The following is a 24,556-nucleotide window of genomic DNA, read 5'->3' on the forward strand; positions in this document are numbered from 1 at the left end:
AGAGAGAGAGAGATATTACATATTCATCTCTGGAATACTTGGGTTCATATGGAGTAATGCATTCTGCCACAGCTCTGAGCCCATGGGGTGTAGCCTGAACACGGTAACCACTGCTGGGAGTCACTGGCCATGGATAAGGCTTGTTGCCAGTACACCTGCCTCCTAGTCAGCATTGTCCTGGTCTGCTTTAGCATGCCGAGGTGGCTCAGTCACATCTGAAAAGACACGATTTCTCTAAATGATTCCAAGCACTGAGTTCAGGGTAAGAAATTCTTTATCTTCTGGGCCCCCTTTTTAAAAGGTTGCTTACACAGATAGAACTGTTGTCTACCTTGATAGCAGTGGCAGAAGTTTGGTTTGGGCATGTGCTCTTATGTCTGACACTACAAACTCACTAGAGGTGATGCTGCCGGCTCAGGATTGGTTGCCTCCCGCATGCACTCCTACTGGGGCTGGGGAACCTGCAACTGAGGTATGTGCCCTTGACCAGGAATCGAACCCACGATCCTTTGGTCTGCAGGCTGACACTATAACCACTGAGCAACACCGGCCAGGGCTGCATATCTTAGCGGGAAAAGCGTGGACTTAGAGTCAGGAAGAATGGGTGTGATTTCCAGCTCATCCCATTACTAGTTTTATGGGCTCAAGCAAATTAAACTCCTTCCTTGTTTAAAAAAGGGAAATAATAAGAATTTCCTTCCAAGGCCAATTCGTGGATCATTTAACCAAATAAACATGTTTGGAGTATACCCAGTTCCAGATCCTGTGCCCAGGTCCTGGCACAGTGCCGCTCTTGAAAGCAGAGTGCTTCCTGTTGATCATTTAGTGCCTAGGGCCTAGCACAGCTAGTACCTGGAATACACTGGCCTATTGGTAAGTGCGGCGTGAATGATGAAAGATGAGAGCTCAGGGCTGCAATGTGCCGTTCTTGTTTGAAGGAGCTTCAGCCTGGTGGAAGATTAAAAATGGAAAACATGCATTTTCTCGATAATAGTTGGCCTGTAGTAGCTTTCAATATCTTTTCTCAATGATCAAGACGATGCTTTGGATGGATACACAGATTTCTCAGTATAAGCTTAATATTGTTGGGGTCTTCCGCCAAATATTTTAATTGGTATTAGAGAGGGATCCAATGGGTTACTATTTATTTGTATGTTTTGGATGCAAATGGCATTCTTGAAACATTCCGAGTTCTGTCTAGGCCTTTTTCTTTTTTTTAAAATCCAACCCAAACTCATTGGAAATCCTGTGATAGTTGCCAGAAGGGCAGGGAACATTTGAGAAAAAACATTGTTGGGCTAATGTCTTACTTGGAAAAGAACATGATTCCTATCCACAGACAGTTACGCAAACCAAGATGGGTAGTGGTGGTATGCCGTTTCTGGAAGCAGTGCCAGAGCCCGGAGCCTAATAGAATAGTTGATTCACAAAAACTCATTTGTTGCCTCCTTTCTCCCCCAGACTATAGAATCTAACTGGCGGTGTGGACGACACAACTTGCAGAGGATTCAGTGCCGCTCTGAAAATAGTAAAGGCGTCTACTGCTTACAGTACGATGATGAAAAGATTATCAGTGGGCTACGAGACAATTCTATTAAGGTGAATAACTATTTTGTATGCATTATCTGTAGAATTGTGATTACACGTTAGACACTAGAAGTGACAATCTCTTCATTTATTCCAGACTATGGTTCTAGGGAACTAGAAGCAGAGCATTTTCCTGCACTCACACTAGACCCCTGGGCTCTCTCACTTCCTACCCTTCTCTACGCACATGTATGTTCTCTATTCTGTATTAGGGCACCTGGGAAAAGTCCTCAGTAGTTCAGGGCTCTTGGTGACTGTGTGTGCTAGCGAAAGTGTTGCTAATTTGCCTGGAAATCAGTCATTTCCTTTTATGACTTCTGAGAAAGGCTCAGATGATAACACAGAAGAATGATAGAGCAATTTAGATTGCCTTTCAATAGATAAGCTGGATTATAGCTGTGTTTAATGTTGGGCGGCTGATCTGACAGCTTTTGTTTTACATTGGTTATAGCTTATTTTCTCATTTAAGGAAACACTGCAGGGTTGTTGGGTGTTGTTTTTAGTTCTGATTTATCTACAGGAAAATGCACTTGTTTTGGTGTGAAGCTGTTTGACAGCAGAAGTAATTGTGTAACCACAACAATATGCAAGATCCAGAACAGTTTCACCCTCCCCAGACGTTCCCTTGTCCTGCCCTTTGTGTCTGACTCTTCCCATTCTTCCCCTAGGCCCGTGGTCGGCAAACTGCGGCTCGCAAGCCACATGCGGCTCTTTGGCCCCTTGAGTCTGGCTCTTCCTAAGCCTTAGGAGTACCCTAATTAAGTTAATAACAATGTACCTACCTATATAGTTTAAGTTTAAAAAATTTGGCTCTCAAAAGAAATTCCAATCGTTGTACTATTGATATTGACTAAACTGTTGACTAATGAGTTTGCCGACCACTGCCCTAGGCACTGGCCACCATTGGTGTTTCTGTCCCTGTAATTTTGCCTTTTCAGGAATATCCTCTAAGTGGACTACAGAGTGTATAACCTTTTGAGTGTGGCTTCTTACACCTGGCGTAGTGCATTGAAGTTCCATCTGCGTTGCTGCACTTAGTGGTGGTTGATTGCTTGTCATTGCGGGTGGGGCTCCATTTTGTGGGCGTATCGCAGTGAGCTTATCCATTTACCTGGTGAAGGGCATTTGTGTGTCTCGTTTCTCACAGTTATGAGGAAAGTCACCGTAAACATGCAGGTAAGTTTGTGAGAGCGTTAAGTGTTCACTTCATTTGAGGAAAATCCTAGGAGTGAGATTGCCGACTCAGATGCTAAGTGTGATGTTTTACTTGCTAAGGAACTGCTGCGCTGTTTTCCTTCCGGCAGCGATGCCGTCGCACGTTCCGGCAGCGCTGTGGGAGCTCCTTTGCTCTGCTCCTGTCAGCGCTTGGCGGCCTCACTTTCTGACACTAGCCCTTCTCATAGGTGTGTGTCGGCCTCGTCTGCTTGCCCAGTGGCTGATGAGAAAGGGCATCTTCTCGCTTATTGGTGCTTTTTTGCCATCCATCTAGTCATTGGTAAAGTTTCTGTTCAGATCTTTTCTCTCTCTTTTATTTTTTTTCTCTCTCTTTTAAATGGTTTTTTTGACTTCATATTGAGTTTTGAGAGTTCTCTACATATTCTGCATGCAAGTCCTTGTCAGATATATTTTGCAAATATTTTCTTACAATCAGGGACTTATCTTTTCATTTTCTTAATGATAGATTTTAATTTTGATGAAATCCAGTTTTATCAATTTTTTTCTCTTATGAATCGTGCTAAGAAGTCTTCCACTGAGCTTTTTGAATCTGTAAATTTATATATTTCAGTCACCAAATTTCAGAAGTTTTTGGCTCTTGCCTTTTCAAATATCTTTTCTTCACCAGTAGTTTCTGTTTCTTTGCTGAGAGCGTCTCTCCTGTCATTCACATCGAACATGTTACTGTGCCTCATGAGAAGAGTTCCAGTAGCTGCTTGGAAGTCTTGGCTGTGACATCTGGGTGATCTCCAGCCTGTTATTTGTGGTTGATTGTCTCTTCCCCTGAGAATCCATCACTTTGCTTGGTGTTTGTAAGATACTAATTTTGGATTGTAGCTTGGACAGTATGGGTGTTACATTGTGAAGACTTTGCAGCCTGTTACAAGCCTCTGGAGAAAATGTCTGGGTGTGATTGAAGCAGGTGGTTAACCTCGTCAGCCTCAGAACACGAACTGAATTTCGTTGTGACTTCAGCAGAGAGGGAGTTAGAAGGTTGGGAAGGATTCAAATATCTTCTCTGCTTCTCAAAGCCTTTATCACTTACCACTGGGGTCTGTCTTGGGCTTGCACTACCCAGAGTTTGGTCTGAGACTTCAGCAGCAGCTTCGTATCAGTTCACTTCTCGCAGCCTTGCTGCGCTGTGTAGTCTGTCCTATGTATGCACAGCTCCATGCGTGGTGGATTAAAGGGCCCTTTCTTTCCAGATCTTTTCTCTCTCTTCTGCCCACAGGGATCCTTTTTCCCTTTTACTCTGGCTAGAAAATGGGGTTTCTCTTGGAATTTTAGTTACCTGTGCCACTGCTCTGTGGTGCGTCTTCATGACGGGGGCCTGTTCTTGAAGCGAAGCCACGTGCGAAGAGGGGAAAATGGGGCCTCCACACATGCTTTGGCCCCAGGGATCCCTTTCTCCACTCCTCTGTTTAGAAAGAAGGGTTTCGCTCAAAGTTGAACGGCCTCTGCTGCTAGTTCACGTGCAGCCCCCGACCCAGGGAAGTTACTCAGTGCTGCCTCTTTCCCTCCTGCATGTCCCACCTGTTTGATGGTTAACTCCCTTATTTGCTGTAACAGGTTTGTTTTATTTTATGATTCAAGAAATAAGGTGAGACAGAAACACTGATCTGATCTTATCTCAATAGATTTGGGACAAAACCAGCCTGGAATGTTTGAAAGTGTTGACGGGGCACACGGGCTCCGTCCTTTGTCTGCAGTACGATGAACGTGTCATTGTGACCGGCTCCTCGGACTCCACAGTGAGGTGAGTGCCTGGCTCGGCAGTCTGAGCCTGAGCTCCTCCCAGGAGCAGACAGAGCCGCACCTCCTCCCCGTATGCTCTGTGCTGTAGTTCAGGACCACTTTGGGTGTGGGTGTAGCTGCATTTTGGGAAGTAGGTCCTGTCCCCGTCGCCACATAGTATAGAGATGGCACCATGCTTTCCTACAGAGCACACTGCCTGCTGCAGGCCGGCTCCCCCCGGGGCGGTGCTCCAGAGCAGAGAGGAGGCAGGGGCTCCCCGAGGGGCTGTGGTGGGAATAGCCTACAAAGTGAAAGAATCAGCAACAGCTGTTCGCGGAACCTTTCCAGGGCCACAGAGAGTGCTGGGTGTTTTGTGGACTCTTATCCTATTGAATTCTCACATCAACCTTTCTAGTAGGTAGATACTGTCTTCTTTATTTGTAGATGTACAAGGAAACAGATCAGAGAGGTTAAGCAGTTTGCTCAGAGTCACATAGTTAATCTGAACTTTGGATTTATATCATTTAAGACTGTCTTCATATTGCGTAGACTTTCCAGTAATGGCAACACTTGTTTTCAGATGCCACCCCCGGGGCAGAGTAGCGAGGCTGGTAATGGCAGTGCTTCCTCTCAGAAGGGAAGTGGTGATTGCTGGTTGGACGTTGGGAGAGTAGAAAGGAAACGTGTTGGGATCCACTCCTAAACCACTGGGACAAGGACGTTTCCACACCCAGTGGCTGTGGGCTGGGGGTGGGAGGGCTCGTCAGGGGAAAGCCCGGCTGCGGCTGGTGGCTGGGGAGCACGCCCTCTGAGGGCAGGGCACAGCTCTCCTGAAGTCGTGGCGCCTCATCCATCCCACACCATCTCTCACCCAGCAACTTGGAGTCAGAGACTGGAAGAGGATGTGTCCCAGAGACACCCAAGGGACTGGAGCAGCTACCTGATGCCTAGTGCCCTCTCCCTGGCCCGTGCTTCCAGGCCCCTGTTTCTGCTCTAGGTCACGTTTCAGCCTGAGAAACCCAAGTTTTTCCTCCTGCTCTACATCAGCTTGATCTCTTGGGAGACCGTGGCTACAGAAAAGCTATGATGTGAAAGGGCTGCCCCTAAGCACCCCATATCTCAAGGGTGAACCAACTGGGAGACACTGGCTTTGTCCATAAAGCCATTGGGTGAATAGATGGTTGTGGGATTGATGAGACTCCATGACTTATAGTCCATTAGGTTCAAGGCCTCTCAAAGGTCAAAAAGAACGTTAACTGTCCTCAGTTCTCCATCCACCAAGCCCCTTCCCTGTCATCTCAGACTCACCAACGCCCACTTATTTAATAGAAAAGAGTCATTTTTTTTACCATCAGTACAAACCTGCAGGCACAATCCGTAAACACCCGACTGTGACATAAACCTACACCTGAGCCGAGCCGACTTGGCCGCCTTCTCCTGAAACACTTCTCAGCAAACAGAGAAATTGCTCCTTTTAGCTGGTACTTAGGTGTCAGGTCCCAGTCACCAAATACAAGTCGAGTCCACACTCCCAGCCTGCTACAGGAATGGGCCCAGAGCGCGGGTGCACGCGCTCTCCCGGTTGTCTCCGTCGGTAAGCACTGTGCTTTCTGTTCTCGTCTAGAGTCTGGGATGTGAACACGGGCGAGGTTCTGAACACGCTGATCCACCACAATGAGGCTGTCCTGCACTTACGCTTCAGCAACGGACTGATGGTGACCTGCTCCAAGGACCGCTCCATCGCGGTGTGGGACATGGCTTCTGCCACCGACATCACTTTGCGCCGTGTCCTGGTTGGCCACCGCGCTGCTGTCAATGTAGTGGACTTTGATGATAAGTACATCGTGTCTGCCTCTGGTGACAGAACCATCAAAGTAAGTGTATCCGCTTCCTTCTGTCTCTTAGAATGGAGGGAGAGCAGGAGTGGCTACCCCAGCTGGTGCTTCTCAAGATCTTTATTCTCCTCCATTGCGCTTCGCAGCCCCTGAAGCCACCCCATTCTCCATGCTCCTTTAGTTATAGGACGGGAGGAGGAAAGGGTCATGGGACCAGGAAAGAGAGCAGTCCTCTATTTCATGAAGTGACTCTGCCGGTGGCCTTTATAAGGGGACAAGAACTAACCTATTGAACATGTCCCATGTGCTCGGAGCTTGTACGTCACCACCTCGTGTCGCCCTCCTGGCACACTGTTGAGGAGGTATCGCCTCCATTGTACGGATGTGGCTCAGTGAGTGAAGAACTACACCGGAGACCACGCAGCTGGCTAGCGGCAGAGCTGAGATTGGATTCAGTCACCTGATTGTGAGAGCCAAGCCTGTCATGCCGCAGACCTGGGCCGGCTGCTGGAGATGTGATGGGAACAGCACATGTCCCTGTCTTCAGAAAGCTCGGCATGCGGGCGGCAGACATGTGACAAGCAGCTGCTGTAGTCTAGGGTGACCCACAGGATCGATATCCATTTAATTTTTAAAAAATCTAGCTTTCTTAGGTTTTTATAACAATTTTATTAAAATAATTCACATACCGTGGGATTCATAATTTTAAAGCACACAGTTCAGTGGCCTTCAGTATATTTACAGTGTTGTGTAACCATAACTAGTTCCGGGACATTTCAGTCGCCTCCAAAAGAGCTCAGACCCATTAGCGGTCAACCCCTCTTTCCTTCCCTCGTCCCTGGCCGCCTCGAGTCTACTTTCCGTCCATGGATTTGCTGTCTGGGCATTTCTTACAAATGGAATCATACAATATGGGGCCTTTTGTGTCTGGCTTCTTTCACTTAGTGTATTGCTATCAAGGTCCACCCATAGACATTGTACATGTAACAGTATTTCATTTCTTCTGACGACTGAATAAAATTTCATTGGATGGATGTGCCACATTTTGTTTATCCATTCATCAGTAGATGGGCATTTTGTTGTTTAAACATTATCTATTATGAATAATGCTGCCATAAACATTTGTGCAGACATATATTTTCAATTCTCTTGGGATGATAACTCTGTGTTTAAGTTTTGCCGAACGGTTTTCCAAAATGGCTATACCAGTTTACAATCTCACCAGCAATATATGAATATTTGAAATTGGCTAAAAACCAACCAAACAAAAAACCCCCTTTTTATGACCTGCACTAAACAGCATTCTAGTATGTGTCACCCCACAGATCACAGCCTAGGTCACATCATACGTTAGATTGTGTGAACAGCTAGGATTTGTACGAGGTAATTCACTCACTGCTCAGCCACACCATTGGTACAAGACCAGTGCCTGGAAGTCAAGAGGGCCTGGGCCTTAATCAGCGCTTGAATAATAGCAGCCTGGAGGAATTCTCCATATCGGGTCAACACTTGGTATTGTCTGTCTTTTTATTACAGTTATCCTAGTGCAGCAGCTCTCAACCTGTGGGTCGTGACCCCTTTGGCGGTCAAACGACCCTTTCACAGGGGTCCCCTAAGACCATCCTGCATATCAGATATTTACATTATGATTCATAACAGTAGCAACATTACAGTTATGAAGTAGCAACGAAAATAATTTTATGGTTGGGTCACAACATGAGGAACTGTATTTAAAGGGCCAGAAGGTTGAGAACCACTGTCCTAGTAGGTGTGTGGTGGTATCTCTATTAATTTTGTTTTCCATTTCCCTAATGCCTAATGAGGTTGAGCATCTTTTCATGTGCTTGTTGGGGCCATTTTTGTGTCTTTGGAGAAACATCTATTTAAATCTTTTGTTCATTTAACAAATTGGATTATTTGTCTTTCTATTGTTTAGTTGCAGTAGTTCTTTATATGCTCTGATAATAAGGTCCTTAGATAAATATTTGCAAATATTTTATTTAATCTTGTGGGTTGTGTTTTCACTTTCCTTTTTTTAATGGTTTTACTTTCTTTCTTTTTTTAATATATTTTATTGATTTTTTACAGAGAGGAAGGGAGAGGGATAGAGAGATACACACATCCATGAGAGAGAAACATTGATCAGCTGCATCCTGCACACCCCCTCTTGGGGATGTGCCTGCAACCAAGGTACATGCCCTTGACCGGCATCGAACCCGGGACCCTTCAGTCCGCAGGCCGGCGCTCTATCCACTGAGCCAAAACCGGTCAGGGGGTTTTACTTTCTTGATAGTTGTTTTTGAAACATAGAACTATTTTAATTTTGATGAAGTACATTTTATCAATATTTTCCTTTTGTTGCTTGTGTTGTTACATCTAAGAAACCATTGCCTAATCCAGTGTCACAGAGATTTACTCCTGTGTTTTCTTCTAAGAGCTTTATAGTTTGAGTCCTTACATTTTGGTCTTTGATCCATTTTGAATTAAATTTTTATATATAGTGTGAGGTAGGGATTCAACTTCATTCTTTGCACATGGATATCTAGTTAACCCATTCAACTACAAGTGCAGCTGGTAAAATAATTCAGGCACTGTGCTCGCTTTGTGTCTCCTTATTTGGCTGGTAATGTGTGGCTATGAACATCTAAGTCTTGCAGATGGTTTCACAAAAGGGGGATTATTCATTCCACATTCATAATATTAGGAGTGATGTGTGGAAACAAATAGAGCTGTTCAAGAAACTATGCTGAGAAGAGGAGGGTGTGAAAGGTGGAGCTTGTTCAGATCTGTTACATTGGGTTTGACATGTCAGCTGGTGTAAACCATAAAATCTGGCCCGGGCTCTTCCCTCTGGGCAGCTGAGTGTCTGAACCCTCCAGGAGATGGTCTCTTTGTGAAGATCCCAAGGCTTGGAGACCTCACCGCCTCCCTTTGTATTTCATTCCAGTTTTATCACTCAGCAGCCAAGAAAGCTTGATTCTGTCTAATCTGCCCCCCCCCCCCCCAGCGCTGTCTCATAGTCAAGTAGTTTGATCCTTCCTGGAGCCCTGACTTTCTGAGAAAGGTATATTGTGCGGGGACTTTTCTGTACTCATTCTGTTGCTAATTTGTTACAGGTCTGGAGTACGAGTACCTGTGAATTTGTTCGTACTCTGAATGGGCACAAGCGAGGCATTGCCTGTCTCCAGTACAGGGACCGGCTGGTTGTTAGTGGATCATCAGATAACACCATCAGGTGGGTAGAAGCTCGGTGCCAACAGGGCGGGCGGGGTGGCTTCTGCCATAGTGTTGACTCATCTCCCACTCCGAAAGCTCCAAAGACGCAGAGGCTTTGGGATGCTTCAGATAAGAAAACTTTAACTTTTTATTCATCTGTTTGGCTCTCTCACTGACGTGGGTCAACTGTCTTCTCCCAAGATTCCCCCGCTGCACAGGGCTTTGTGACCTTAGCTCCACGAGATCACCTAACACCAGGACACTCAGACAGAGCGTGGGCCGCCAGCCTGCCCCGCTTGCCCTGCCTCAGCGACTGCCTCCCTCCCCACTCGTGGGCGTACTTCCTGGCTCTCCCAGGACGGCGATACAGAATCATCCACTCCTGTTTGGTCATCTATTCATTTCCTTTTTTCTTCCCAACACTCAGTGTCTTTGCTTTCTAATAAGTCTGACCATCCTTTATATCTTATTAGAGCTTGTCTTAAATATCTATTTAAGTATCCCAAGTCATTTCCCCCTGCCCCAGTTTATGCTATAGCAATATGTGTGTGAAATTATCTAATGTTTGGGCAAAATAAAGGTTGGGCTCGATTATTTGAGAAAGGGAAGGAGGGGAGGGAAAAAGGGCGGGGCTCTAACTGCTATCAGTTTTTTTTTTTTAAAGATTTTTAAAAAATTGATTTTTACAGAAAGAGGAAGGGAAAGGTTGGGGTTGGGGGGGGGAGAGAGACAGAGAGAGACAGAGAGACACATCAGTGTGAGAGCAGAACATGTCTCCTGCGTGCGCCCTACTGGGGATTGAGCCTGCAACCCGGGCCTGTGCCCTGACCAGGAACCAACCTGGCCACCTTTTAGTGCATCGGACAAAGCCCAAGCAGCTGAGCCACACGGGCCAGGGCTGCTCTAAGTCTTCTTTTAAGCTTTAAGATGTCACAAAAGTCATTTTAGTACTTGAATCTTGGTCCTGTTGTATTAATGGTGCTTTCTAGTAGCATTTCAGCAATAAACAATCCTTAGCGTCCTCATTGGAATCTCAGGTTTTACAAAATAGCATGTGTATTGCACTGCAGTTCCCAGGAGGGAACCACTTTGGACTTGGTGGCAGTGCTCACAGTAGGTTCAAGAAGCCACCGTCACTGACACTGATGGAGAGATTGGCTGAGGGTGGCTGTGGTGAAATGTTCACTAGAAGTTCATTACGGAATTTATTTGCTACCTTTGTTTTGTGTGTGTTCCATTGCTGTGATTTCTTTTTGCAAATAATGCAGAAAAATCAATGATCATAGAAACAAATTTTATTTCCAGAGCTGTTATCTGATTTATATACAGAAAAAAGGCTAACTGTATATTTATATACTGGGTTTGTATTTCCAAGGCACTGCATGTAGCTCATGAGTCTCCCACTTTGCCCTTGAATCTGGGCAGCCCCAGTATGCAGTACATCCCGAGACGGGGTCCCTGAGCTCGTCGGGAGACGGGGACCACCGTGCTGGTGCTCGCCTCCCTGGGCCTCGTGGACTCCGGGCTGGGAGTGCCTGTGGTGGAATTCTCTTATTTGTTTAGTAACATACGCATGTGATTTTAAAAGTTTCAAACTGTGTAAAAGGAAATATAATGAAAAGTAAGGCTTCCTCCCAAGTTAGTGCTTAAAAACACACCAATGGCCTAAGTGCACATTAATGTGTAGCGTGGGCTGGGAGTGAGATAGAAATAAGAATTCCAGAGGAGGGAAGTCATATGTGGACAGATACGAAGACCGTGCGGGCGGTGCGGTCACGTGCGAGGGTTTCACGGAGCTCTTTTCCTTCAAGGCTATGGGACATTGAATGTGGCGCCTGCTTAAGAGTCCTCGAGGGACACGAAGAGCTGGTGCGGTGCATCCGGTTCGACAACAAGAGGATTGTCAGCGGAGCCTATGACGGGTGGGTATTTCACATTGCAGTGCTCTGCTGTGCCTGCGGCAGGGGGGAAAGGGCTGCCCCTCACGCAGCTGTGTGTGCAGGTCCTGGGCGGGGCAGGTTCTGTGTATGTAGGGTGGCAGTTGTTATTACACCACTTGGTCAAGTGAGGCCACTCAGGCCCCAGATCCCACAGCGGCAGAGCTCCGAGGCTCCTACACGCATGCCTGTCACCATTATTGTAAACCAGGAGTAGCTTAGGTTGTGCAGGAATTCCGTTCTTAGCCCTTACACCAGGCGTGGGGTCCCCTCTCCTCCCCCCAGTTCGGGGGTACATTTCTTTTGCCCTTTTGGTGAATTGAACAGATCCTCTTTTAAAAGCTTCACGACTTTTTAAATGAGCAAATGGCAACTGTTAACCTTTCAAGATGACCTGCTATATACTTCACAAGTGGGTCAGGTGGTCTGTTTACGCTCCTGTTATTAACTGGGAGCATTTGCCTCGTTGGCAGAAAGGCATCCTTGGAATGTCACAGCCCCAGCTCCATCCGCAGCACCCACTCAGCCCAGAGGGCCCTGGTTAATGCCTTTGCTGACATAGAGGATCAAGTCAGGGGCTGAATTGAGATAACTGGAAGTAGTTTCTTGTCGCCCTTAAAAATACTTCTGTGCCATTCCCGCAAGTCTGGGACCGTGTGGTGGTTTGAATAACTTGTAAGGACATAAGCATGCTCCCCATTAACGTTCCCAATGGGCAATTCAAAGGCACTCCGCTGTCGAGGAAACGCTTGACGGTATTTAAAATGTTCGCTTTTCCACTCATCGCAATCTCATTGTCCTTTCCAGGAAAATTAAAGTTTGGGACTTGCAAGCTGCTCTCGACCCGCGAGCCCCAGCAAGCACGCTGTGTTTGCGCACCTTGGTGGTAGGTGACCTGCCGACGTGGGAAGTGGTTCCCTGAGCTGGGGGCCGGCCGCCTGCACAGAGCCGCCTGGGTAGCACCAGGAAGCTGTGTCTTCAGAGAAAGGCACCCTTCTGTTCATTGGTCTGGCCCACATCAGAGAGTTTGACATTGACATTCCCATTGCAGCGAGCCCTCCCCTAAGGAGCTTTCCTACGGCCTGCGCTGTGAAGCAGGTTCCTCCTTTATGGGTGGACTGATCTCCTCGCAGAGCAAAATCTGGTTCCTACCTGAGGTGTGGGGGGTGTGCATGTGGGTCCTTGGTTATGTTACCCTTTTCAGACAGCACATTTTTGTACTGTTAGGATGGAATTCCCCTCAGTCTACATTCTATGGATTATTGCTTTGACATACAGGAGCACTTTATTTTTATATGTTAATCTTATCTTTGCAGTTTTTCCAAGCACATTATTTCTCATAGTCTGCTCACCTTTGTTGTATTTTTTGAGAGAGAGTTGCTTGAAAATACTGATATTTTCCCTATTTTCAATAGTTCCCCCTTTGATTTTTGTATCTTCCCTTCGGGCACTGACTGGAGCATGCAGAACTGTAGTAGGGCCATTCTCATCTTGGTTTTCATGGGAATGCTTCTCCTATTTCACCATCAACTCTGACGTTGGCTGTGGTTGGAGTAGTCCCGGTCCCGTTCACACCACTCTCCTGGTCCTAGTTTGCACCATGTTCAAGAACGGGCATTGCACATTATCGCTCACCTTCCTGACCTTCTAAGGCCCGCTGTGCACGATCACTGATGTACTAATGGGCGGGGACCTGGGATACAGAGTCTGGTTAAAGGAAAGGCCGAGAAGGGGAAGCAGTGAGGGTGTGAGGGCGAGGACAGCACTTCGTGGGCTCGGGGGACCTGTTAGGAGCCTGGATACGGAGCTGCCTTCCCACCTGTGCCGTCCCTGCTGGGGTTCTGAGGGACGGGAAGGCCTCACCTTCCTCATCCAGTGTTCTCTTTCACAGGAACATTCTGGACGTGTGTTTCGGCTACAGTTTGATGAATTTCAGATCATCAGCAGCTCTCACGATGACACTATTTTGATTTGGGATTTCTTAAATGTGCCTCCCAGTGCCCAGAATGAGACCCGTTCTCCCTCCAGAACATACACTTACATCTCCAGATAACAGTCTGCACTTTACCCGTTTCAGGTGAGTGCTCCTCCAGGTAATGCTGCTGATTGGAATAACCGTGGGGTGGGGGGGGTGGGGGGTGAGGTTGGGGGGAGGGGAGAGAATTGTGTGGCTTGGCTCCTTTCTCAGTGACAGGAACCAAGGTGAAATGCCAGTGAGTGCAGGTAGTCGCTTCAGCAAACGAAGACAAAACTCAGTAAGCAGTCGGAACAAACTGTCCAAACTGGCACCGCCAGCCACGACATCTGCGTCCCTCACCCAGACGGGTGCCCGGGTGTGCACGTCCCTCGCCCGGCCCTTCCACCTCTGCTCGGCCTCTCGTGGGTTTTTAATCAAGTTTGCTGAGGGGTGATTTCTGTAAAGCAGACTGTACTGTTTGACACGTTTTTACAAATGTGTGCATTTCTGCAGCTGCCTCCACAGTCAAGATAGAGACATTCCTGTGACCCCAGATAGTTCCCCGTGTCCTGACCTTACCCCAGACTTGGCCCCGCTGGCCTGCTCTCTCACTAGCCACAGCTCTCCACATGTAGCCCGGACGACTTGGGAACGGAATTTTAAATTATATTTTAATTGGATTTTTAATTATGTTTAATTGTACTTTATTTAAACTCATATTTAAATAGTTACATGTAGCTAGTGACTGTTTTTGGACCAGTGTAGTTTTATATTTAGCTTTTACATGTAGGTCTCTGTCCCAGTTAGTTACCATTGGTGTGTGGTGTGAGGTGAGATGGTGGTTCTTGTTTTTACGCAGTTAGCTAGCTGTCCCCGCGCTATCTGAGTAAAGACGTTCCTCTTCCCACTGAATTGCTTTGGCACCTGGGTCCCAAAATCAGGTGACCACTGACCTGTACTCCTGTTTCTGGACTCTATTCTCTTGTGTGGCTGTGTGGCTCTCCTTTTGCCAATACCACATTATGTAATACATCTTCCAACTTAAAAAAAACCCCACTGTTTTAACTATTCTAGGTCCTTTAGGGTTTCACATTCAATTTTGAATTGGATTGTCAAATCCTATGAAAATGGCTGCTGGGGTTATGATTAGGACTGCATTGACTCTAAAGATCATTTTGGGGGATAATTTTCATCTTAACACTTTATTGAGTCTTCCAACCCGTACACGGTATAGCTCTGTTATTTAGGTCTTCTTCGGTTTCCTTAAGCAGTGTTTTGCAGTTTGTTTTCTGTGGAAGTCTTGCACATGTTGTTAGACTTACTCCGTTCTTAATTTTTCCTTCTGTCGGCTGTGCATTCCCCTCCAGCACCGCTTTCCGGCAGCCAGCCTCTGCTGGTTTTCCCACGTGAAATAGAACCTGGTCAGCAGTAGCTGTAGCTGAGCTTCTGCGGTGGATAGACTCAGGCGAGTGGGGGTGTCACAGAATAGCCTCAGGGCACCTGTGTTATATCTTGGATATGTGTTTAAAGAGGCACATGATAAAATTCAAGACATCCCTAGTATGTCGTCTCCTACCCTTCACCCCCACCTGGCATATTTAATTGATGTAGAACATAGTAAACATTCATAAGTTGGACAACTTTTACATCTCACGTAAAAGGGTCCTGAACCAGATTCCTTTGGTTGAGGGATGAATAATGATCAGCAGTGCTGGCCTCTCATTGGCCGAGGCTGACGGAAACTGGTGGCACTGCTTCCAGGCCCTCCTCCCAGCCCTTTTAGGGACTAAGCAGCTGCCTTGTTATGCTCCACAATTATAAGTCAATGGAAAAATCTTATCTGCTTTCTGAGCAGCACAAGCAACGAAACCTCAAATGTGTTTGTCTCTTCAAAGTGAATTACTTTTGACAACCTTGGCAGTCAACTTCATGGTTTTTATTGCTCTTTTCCAAATTCTTTTCACTTATTGTAACATGAAAAAAATTATTACCATGTGATACTGTAAGATTTATGCATAATAAGAAACACTACCCTAATGATGATTTAACCTTGCAGTAAAATACTCACCCCTAAAACATTAGGTAAGAGTGTTTCTATGTCAGGAAAGCTAGCAATAGATTTATTTGCCGAGTCATTTTTAAAAATCACTAACTCGTAAGAGCTAAAGAGGCAATAGCTCTCGTTTTTCTTATAACAAGACAATATAAGATCATTTAAGAAATTAAAAAACAGGTAAACCAAAAGATGAAAATAAAACCCTACTCATGGTTCACCATTGTTAACTCCTCTGTGTACATACTGCACATGTTTGTAAATGCTCTTTTTCTCTTTGTTGTGAAGTTATTGCATGCCTGAATTATATCATTCATAATGGCAAAATAATATTTGATTATCTGGATATGTCCTGTTCCCCACCCCCCCCTTTTAGCTTTTCGCCATTATAAAATAAAGCACATTACTGATTTTTTTTTGGGGGGGGGGCTTAATCTTTGCCCATCCCTTTATTACCTTTGAATGTAATTTTAGAAATGTCTAGAGTGTCTGGATTAGAAGGTGTGGCATTTATAGACTTCGGGTACGTACAGTCGTGTTGCCCTCCAGAGGAGTCCAGTTGTTTCTACTCCCCCAGCAGCCTGTGAGGACCTGCTCATCTCTGGGCGTTCCTATAAAATGAATGCAGGGACTCCGAATTATCCTTTGTGGGGAGAGAGTGGCAAATGAATCTTGAATTCATTGAGAAAACTTATTTGAATTCTTGATCTTTATGAAAATTGACAACATTTTAGGAAAGTTCCCTTTAAAAAAGCAGACAAGCTAAAGAAACCACACTAACTCTAACATCCTCTCCCCCCCCCTCCTTCTCTCCATGTACATGTCTCTCTCTCTCTCTCTCTCTCTCTCTCTCTCTCTCTCTCCTCTCTCTCCCTCCTCCCCAATAGAATTTTAGACCTAAAGGAGACTTTTAGATCTTCTAACCAATAGTTTAGTGCAGTGTTTGGAAAGGTTGTGACGCAGTAGTGATTGTGAAATCATTTTAATGGAATTTGACTTTGACGAAATTTTGAATAGGAAATGCCAGCCTGCATTGTACACACTAATGATAAGCCTTGTTTCATGAATGTTCTGCTCTGGGGGGTGTGGGTGGGTGCGTATATCATTTATATACATGGATGAATGTAAAGGTTATGATTGAAATGTGTACTTGACTCAAAATCATGGTCAAACAATAAGAACCATTTAGTAGTCTTTTTCTCTACACTGTTGTCCTTTTATTAATGATTTATTTCACAGAGAAGTGGTTTCTGATGATTAGCATTCTACTTAGAACCCTTGCCTTATTTACTAGCTTTGCATATTTTGTTTCCCAGGGACAGATAGTGCCTTCAGGAGGGCGGTGACAGGCCCTTGTAGGTTCTGGATGCCATAAAAGATGATGCTAAATGTAAATCTGACATTAGCGTATTTGTGATAGGCATCATTTTTAGCAGGAGCACTGAAAGAGGATGGGCTGTAGGGTCAGGCGTCCCTGTGAGCCCCCACTCCCTTAGTGACTACTGCGTGAACGGAGCCTTCGTGGTCCGACGAGGCGTGGGCATGAGTGAGTGTGATCCCTGGCATGTAGCACACTCACAACCGCTGCAGCTTGTTGCTTATTTGAAAACCAGTCATGTGTTGCGTGTGGACCAGTGTGTGTCTGTGGATGGGCTGTGCTGCATTAACCAGTGTCCCCATCCACACTTGCTTGCGTTTGTTTTCTTTCCAGGGTTTCCTATTTTTGAACTACTGGCTACATGGCTACCACATGCCTAAGGAGTTCTTCGCAGCTGAGTTATGAAGCTGGAATTGGTTCTAGAGACGCTGGGTAGATGCAAAGCAGCCAACAAGTACCGACATTTCTCACCTCCGGTTCCGGCCTCCGCTCTGAGAAGGGTACCTTAGCTTCACCGACTTCAAGTAGGACCGAAGCCCATTTCCTCCCCCAGCAGTGAACAGATCTCATGCTTCAAATGTAAATTGGTCAGATAAAAGGAACATCCGGTCTGTTTTCCAGAAGTAAATCGTCAGAGAAGACTTGACCTCTAATTTATATTGCTTTGCACTTTGGTCTGCTACTAAGAAACAGCATTCTTTGGTGAGATTTTGGGTGCCAAACACCTACCCAGAATGACCAGGGCTTTCCTTTGCAGAAGTTTCCTTTTGACTGTCCACATCATTCTGAATTCTGACTTGTATTAGGAATATGTTGGACAATGGAAAAATTTCTCTGGATTGTTTTAGTAATATTTTTTGGATTCTACTTCCTTTCGGTATCATTTCTCTTAATTTAAAGAACTGTAAGCCGGTTATATTATCTCCCGACAGGTAATATAGCTCTTTTCTTTTATTAACTGTTCTTTGTACCCAACCCGCGCCTGATACTCGGTAGAGGAACACCTTTACACATGTGCTTGCCTCCTAATTTAAATACTGTACCCGCATGTAGATATGATGTACATAACAGTTTAACCTCAAGGTTGCTGGAGTCGGCCCTGTGCCTGAGACACTAATACAGAGTGTGTTCCCACGTAGCCATGGGCTGGGCTCAAGAAACCGATGCCAGGGTTACTGTGGATTCCCTAGACCCTCCTGCAGTATTCATACGGTGTTTTTATTTTGTCATTGTCGTGTGTGTGTGTGTGTGTGTGTGTGTGTGTGTGTGTGGTGTTTTTAATGGGAATCTTGTTTTAAAATGTAATTTCTAAAGTTTAACACAGAATGTTTTCTTTGTGGTGTAGTATATACAATAGAGAGGTACCTGAGAATTTTTTTGTTCTTTTCCTCATAAGAACTCCTGAGTACTAGTGGTCCCTTCCCATGGTATTCATTTGACTTCACTGTCAAAAACCAGGATTCTGTGCGCTAGTAACCCTGGGCAGGGAAGAACGGGAAGGCCCTACTGACGGGCCCCGGAAATCGTGCATCTGGCTCATGGGGACGTGGCAGGCCCCGCGTGTGAGCTGGCGTCCGCGCACCAGGTCAGGCTGGTGCCGAGGCCTGTCCAGCGGAAGGTACTCCTACCTGGTGCAAAGCCTCAGACTCACCAGGCCCACCCGTCGCCTCCGGGGGCGTTGGCTGCTGTGGCCCCGGCAGGTTCACAGGCTCTCGCGTGTGCTCGGCAGCCGACTGCGAATGGCTCGATCATGCTGACTGCGAGGGAAGGACTGGGGCGCCCAGCTGTCGCCCCTCCCCTTGCTCCAGACTAGGTTTTGATTTGCCCCTCGCCATTGTGTCCAAAGATCAAGGAACGTCAATAACATTTGAAGGACCAATAGAACCTCCTGGCGATGAAACCTCTTCCCGTGGAAGCACACTGCTCCGACAGGAGGTCCCTGGGCGCGGTGTCTTCGGTGGGGACGGTGTGGGGATCAACGCGTGTGTGATTTGTTTATCGGGTTGGCTTGGCTTTTCCTTTTTTTAATACATCCGTCCCTCCCACATTACTAAATTTCTGTTCTTGAGAAATTGAGCCTCAAAGTGTAAAAAAATTGCCTCCATTCATAAGGTAGATGTTGTAAGCTTGACAGAGGTTGTGAAAGTGATGTAACTTTTACCGCTCTTCATCTTACAGCGCTCCTAGCGGACAGGCTGGGAGAGCCGGGGCGGGGGCGGGGGCGGGTGGGGAGGAGGCAGTTGTGAACGAATGGACTTTCTGTTGTTTTTGCATGTTTAATATAAAGTTCTTGTTCCTTGGGAGATCATGGCCTTTGAACATGCACACGACCTTTGAATTGTGCCTACCAAATTATAGCAGGGACTTTGGCAGCCAAGGAATCCTGACTCTCTGGGAGTATAGTCATAATTCCCAGCCATACTCTGGACTTTATTTTGCTAACCCATAATTGAGCAACTGTAAATTACTGCTATATTAATGTTTGAAAGCACTGGTTTAGTCTAATTCTAACTTGTAATTAATTATGTTTGCCAATTATCTGTTTGAAATAAATTTGTGTCTGGACAGCTATTGAAACTGTTAAATTGTACAGATATTATTCATGACAGCTTTGTACTGTGGAATGTGCTTAATAAAAAACAAAAAGTTGACCTTTGTCCAATAAATTGCTAAGTAATGTCAATAAATCAAGTATGAGTATTATGCAGTACATCTAACCTGGCTTCATGCAACTGTTACTTCAGCTACTAATTCAAAGCCAATACTCTTAATAAAGTGTTGCAATGCTCTGATGTTCTGTTAAGAAATTTTTCAAGAAAAACACAAAAAGCAAACCTGTCATGTGCTATATTAGTAACTCAGTGACATACAATTAAAGTTTGCAGATTTAAAGAATCATCTGCTCTGTAAAATGAGATTGAAAGCAAATTGCTTTTGGCCTGAGAACGTGGATGACATCACACCAGCCCGTGCCTTGGGGGCTGTGCTGAGAGCTAATGGGAACCTCAGGAGCTGGGGCTGGTTCCGACTGCTCCCCAGCTGTCTGCTTCCCACAGTGCTGCTTCCCAACGTACTGAACAGTGGAGAGGTGGCCCCTGCCGCGTGCCCAGGGCCTCCCTGTGGGTGGATGTCTGGTTCCCGAAGAAGGGGGTGGAGGTGTGAGAAGGACACTTACAGCAGCAGCATCAGACGTGCAGTCGTGTGATTTTCACGTTGGCAGATTCACACATCGCGGTTCGAGTTCTAAGTCAGAAAGAATACCGCCAGTGCCTGCAGGTTCTGCTCAGAAAGTCCTGAGAAGTAGCAAGAGCTCTCCGGGTAACTAGGTTCCCCCCATTAGTCAACTGAATTGGTACTGTGGACTTTGGGGATGAAATTAGAGTATTTCTATACAGTATTGCCCCCCACCCATTTTTTTTTTAAGTTTTTAAAATTGATTTAGAGATAGAGGAAGGGGAGAGTGAAAGAGAAACTTGATTTGTTCCAATTATTTATGCATTCATTCATTGCTTCTTGTATGTGCCCTGACTGGGGATTGAACCCATAACCGTGGTGTATCGGGACAATGCTCTAACCAACTGAGCTACCTGGCCAGGGGCCCACCCATGTTTTTGTAAAAATGTTAAAAAATATGTAACATGCATATGGTTAAGAAAACCAACCAATTTACTAGTCTAAACCATAACAAGATGGATAAAAAGGGATTCTCTTTTTTGCCCTTGACGCTCAGTCCTCAGTTATTGTTAACTAGTTGATGGCATATCCTGCACCGAATGTTACCCTGTATGGAAGAGTGTGTGTGTGTAGGTGTGTGTGTGTGTGTAGGTGTGTGGGTGGGGGTTTGTGTAGGGGTGTGTGTGTGTGCGTGTAGGTGTGTGTGTGTATGTGTGTGTGTAGGGGTGTGTGTGTGTGTGTAGGTTGTGTGTGTGTAGGTTGTGTGTGTAGGGGTGTGTGTAGGTGTGGGTGTAGGGGTGTGTGTGTGTGTAGGTGTGTGTGTGTGTGTGTGTGTGTGTGTGTGTAGGTGTGTGTGTGTGTAGGGGTGTGTGTAGGGGTGTGTGTGTGTAGGTGTGTGTGTAGGTGTGTGTGTGTAGGTGTGTAGGTGTGTAGGTGTGTGTAGGTGTGTGGGTGGGGGTAGGGGTGTGTGTGTAGGTGTGTGTGTGTGTGTAGGTGTGTGTAGGTGTGTGTAGGTGTGTGTGTGTGTGTGTAGGTGTGTGTGTGTAGGTGTGTGTGTGTGTAGGTGTGTAGGTGTGTGTGTAGGTGTAGGCCTTCATGCTCAGAACTTGATTTGGGCCCATGTTCCACACGCTGCTGGGCGGGAGGACTCTCGGGTGGGGCTGGGCCTGCATCTCCCCAGTGGGCTCCTACCCTCACATAGTGGGGGTTCAGTACATACTAGTGATCTTCCTCGATACAGGAGGTGTTAACTGCAAGGAATTCACAGCTCTGAATGCATCCCATCATAATGGAGGTTCCGAGAGGTTGTGCAGAACTTGGATGTATAATCAGAGAGCCGTGTCGGCCTATTTGTTTTCCCGTTACTAAGGAGAAAGGAAGTTGGGCCGTCTGGCTGATACTCCGGTTACTAATCAGCTGTGGGCAATAACCCCCTTTGGGTCTTAGCAGTCCCGAGTCTGAAGCTTCCCCGTTTCACTAGGTCAGTCCTGGAGGGCTCAGGCCCCTGCTCGGGGTCATCCGCTGCCCTGCAGGCATGCAGGCCCAGGCAGGTCTGCGTTTTCAAGAAAAGGCGGAAGTCCACACGAGGTGGACACCCCTTTTAGAAAAGCTGGGATTTAGAAAAATGAGTCGCTGGGCACCGGTTTGCCATCTCTGAACTAACGCGGTCTCAGCATTTCAGCAGTGACCTGTTGAAGCCTTGTGCCCGAGTTTGGTGACGGAACGCTAAGGACGGGAGAGGTTCCGGGGAAACGGGACAAGTGACCTGCCTGTGACCAAGTGGCCAGCGCGCACTCACCACTCAATGCCCGTTCATGAAAGGCCACCTAAAAGGGGAGGCGATTGGAAAGGCGAGGAGGAGGCGGAGCCGGGAGCTGGCCGCCCTGTGCGCAGCGCAGGGGTGCAGCCCAGCTGCCTGCTGTTGTGGGAATTGATCTCGCATTGACGCCAGGCAGGCGTTAGGCCTGAAGCGACCAGGTCGTCCGGCTGCAGGGAACGCTGGGAGCGCCGAGCCCTGAGCTCCAGCTTGTGTCTTGCACGAAGCTGGGTCTGAAACCGTACAGATAACCGAGAAGCACCGTGGGATGACGAGTAGGTGGCCATCCAGGTGTTCCCCTGCTGGTGGGCCCCGCGCACCAAATGCACTGTTTTTCTCCGAGTAGGTATGTTCGTGTTGGGCTGGGAGGACCTGGGAGTAGCAAAGCCAAAGACACCGTAGCCGGGAAGGCCTCAGGAACAGCTTAAAGCCGTGTCTGCTGAGATCTGAGTGCGGACAACTTAAGCTCCCTCCGCCCTTCACCTCTGTCTTCTGTCCAAGCGACCTTTCCGTTCTCAAGGGCTGTTTCGCTCCCAACACTCAGCAGCTGGGGGTGGGGGGTGGGGGGGCGTTGGGAAGGAACGCTCTCAGAACACGCAGCCTTTGTGTCTTGGTTGAGACCATGGTTGGGGGGGGGGGGGCTGGTCTGCTGGATGGCAGAGAGGAAGGAGCATGAGCATTGGGGGTGCCAACTTAGCTCAGGACTGGACTCGGCCATCTGGTGGGCAGCAGGCCCCACGGGCAGGGCATTCCCGCCCTGAAATTGAGCTCCCTCATCTAGGGAGTGGAGACCACATTTTAAGATCAATGTAAGGATTAAATGGCATAATCCACAGCGCCTAGCACAGCCTGCACTTGGTGGTATTAAAACAGATGGAACAGAATGTCCTGGCCAGAGGAAGTTATTAGTAGGGTTGGGGGCGTGTGAGATGAGACAACCTGAAGCTCCTCAGCTTCTCCTGGGAAAACAGAGGAGCGGAAACCCCAGGGAGGACTCGCGTTAGTAACCAGGGCCTGGGCCGCTCAGCGGGAGGAACAGAGGGACGTGGGCCGGTGAACAGTGTTTTTACCGAGTTATTTTCGTTAATTTACTAAGAGTGATTCAGTTTTAAAAGCAGTCAACCAACCATATCCCCGAGGGGAGTTTCTGGGAAGGGAATGAGACCTCAACATGCCAGGAGAGACATTCATGTCCTCGGCGTGTGTGTAGGTGGCGGGCGGGGCGGGTGGGGGGTATGTGTGGGGGGCGGATGGTGCAGGGAAGCGTGCTCCATGGGCATCATGATGCCAGCGGGCAGCCTCTGGCAGGTTTTCAGCTGGGAGTGACCAGGTAGGAAGCTGGCGTGGAGATTCAGGAGAGAAATGTTGGGATTCGGAAGCCGGGCGGCACTGAGGGGTGTTGCTGGAGGGCGCAGGGGGCTGGGTTCAGTGTGAGTCTCCCACGCGCCACTAGGGGGGGCTGTGGCGGGCAGGGGCTCCCAGCCCTGCTCTCAGGATGCTTCCATTCCCGCAGAAACAGGTGATGCTAGTGCAGCCAGGCTGCGCCCAGACGCCACAAATCTGCAGATAAACAGGCTGTGACACGGGCTGTGAGGGGAGGACGCGGGCGGCGGGTTGCAGCGGCCTGGGGGCCGTCTGTGCCAAGGCTGCGCCGAAAAGCAGAAGCCGGCCGTGCGGTGCCAGGCGGCGGGGGACGGAGGCACAGAGGCCTGGAGGTGGGATGCCCTGGACCACAGTGGCCGGCCCGGAGGGAGCTTGGTCCCCGCGATGGGGGGAGGAGGGTGGGGTCAGCGACGGACGGTGATGCGTGGGGGTTGGACATTGCAGGTGCCCGGGAGGTGGATCATGCAAGTGGCGCTGACGGGCCTGCTGCTGCTGCTGAGGCCAGAAGGACGTCGAGGGCCTTAGGAAGCGGCTGGGCCCACAGCCTGCGTCGCAGGAGGCGGAGCAGCAGCGGAAAGGTAGGGACGTGGTCCTCTGCAGACTTGGCGGGCCCGGGTGGCGCTGCCAGAACTTGGAAAACCGTCCTTTCCAAACCCTTGCCTCCCAGCTGCCGGGGCCTCCCGGGGGACAATGCCTGTCCACTCATCGCGGCCGCCGGACACCTCACCCGCTCCCACGCCCCTTCCCAGCCAGCGCCGCCCCCCCTCGCCGCCGCCCCTGCCCCTGCCCCTCCGTCCTTGGGCGCACTCCCGGCCGCCCATCTGCACAAACAGACCCGGGCCAGGTCTGCGCCTCAGGAATGAGGAGATAAAAGGGACCATCGGGGCTTTTTCCAGCAAAGGCGAAGGCATTTTATAGAACGGGCTGTGAGTTTTTGTTTCAGGAAATTTCATCATGTCTCCAAGAAGGGGAGGGGAAAGGCAGAGGGGTGGGGGCAGGGAGAGGGGGCGAGCGGGGAGGGTAATTGGCCTCAGGTTTTCTCACTCCCTTTTCATGTTGGTAACAGGAGGCGGCCCAGGTCAGCCTCGGGTCAGCCGCGCTCTGGCTCTTTAGTGCCCCTCTGTGAATACCTCGGTTCTGTAATAGTTTTTCCTTTAAAAACAGCTCGGCCTCCGTTGGCAGATGGTGACATTCCATTAGCATATGGAATATTTTTCAAAACACATCCGAAGGCATGTCTCTGACGGAGGAGACTGGGCAGCCGCGAGCGA

The 24,556-nt window shown here is 47.9% G+C and overlaps 1 protein-coding gene across 8 annotated transcripts in view; it reads left to right on the forward strand.

The window, feature by feature from the left end:
* FBXW11 (F-box and WD repeat domain containing 11) overlaps positions 1-19,701 on the forward strand; it is a 105,549-nt gene extending 85,848 nt beyond the window's left edge. For 7 of the 8 annotated variants that reach the window (XM_036313272.1, XM_036313273.1, XM_036313275.1 and 4 more), the window contains 8 exons: positions 1,462-1,599; positions 4,440-4,558; positions 6,161-6,410; positions 9,488-9,606; positions 11,399-11,509; positions 12,332-12,410; positions 13,416-13,601; positions 17,246-19,622. In XM_036313272.1, the coding sequence (XP_036169165.1) occupies positions 1,462-1,599; positions 4,440-4,558; positions 6,161-6,410; positions 9,488-9,606; positions 11,399-11,509; positions 12,332-12,410; positions 13,416-13,577 (978 nt within the window). In that variant the 3' untranslated portion in view covers positions 13,578-13,601; positions 17,246-19,622. Of the gene's footprint in view, positions 1-1,461; positions 1,600-4,439; positions 4,559-6,160; positions 6,411-9,487; positions 9,607-11,398; positions 11,510-12,331; positions 12,411-13,415; positions 13,602-17,245 lie in introns of all 8 variants that reach the window. The other variant, XM_036313276.1, reaches the window with a different exon arrangement.
* Positions 19,702-24,556: the final 4,855 nt, after the last annotated feature.

The sequence above is a fragment of the Myotis myotis genome, unplaced genomic scaffold (assembly GCF_014108235.1).
Source record: "Myotis myotis isolate mMyoMyo1 unplaced genomic scaffold, mMyoMyo1.p scaffold_m19_p_6, whole genome shotgun sequence".
Classification (NCBI taxonomy): Eukaryota; Metazoa; Chordata; class Mammalia; order Chiroptera; family Vespertilionidae; genus Myotis; species Myotis myotis.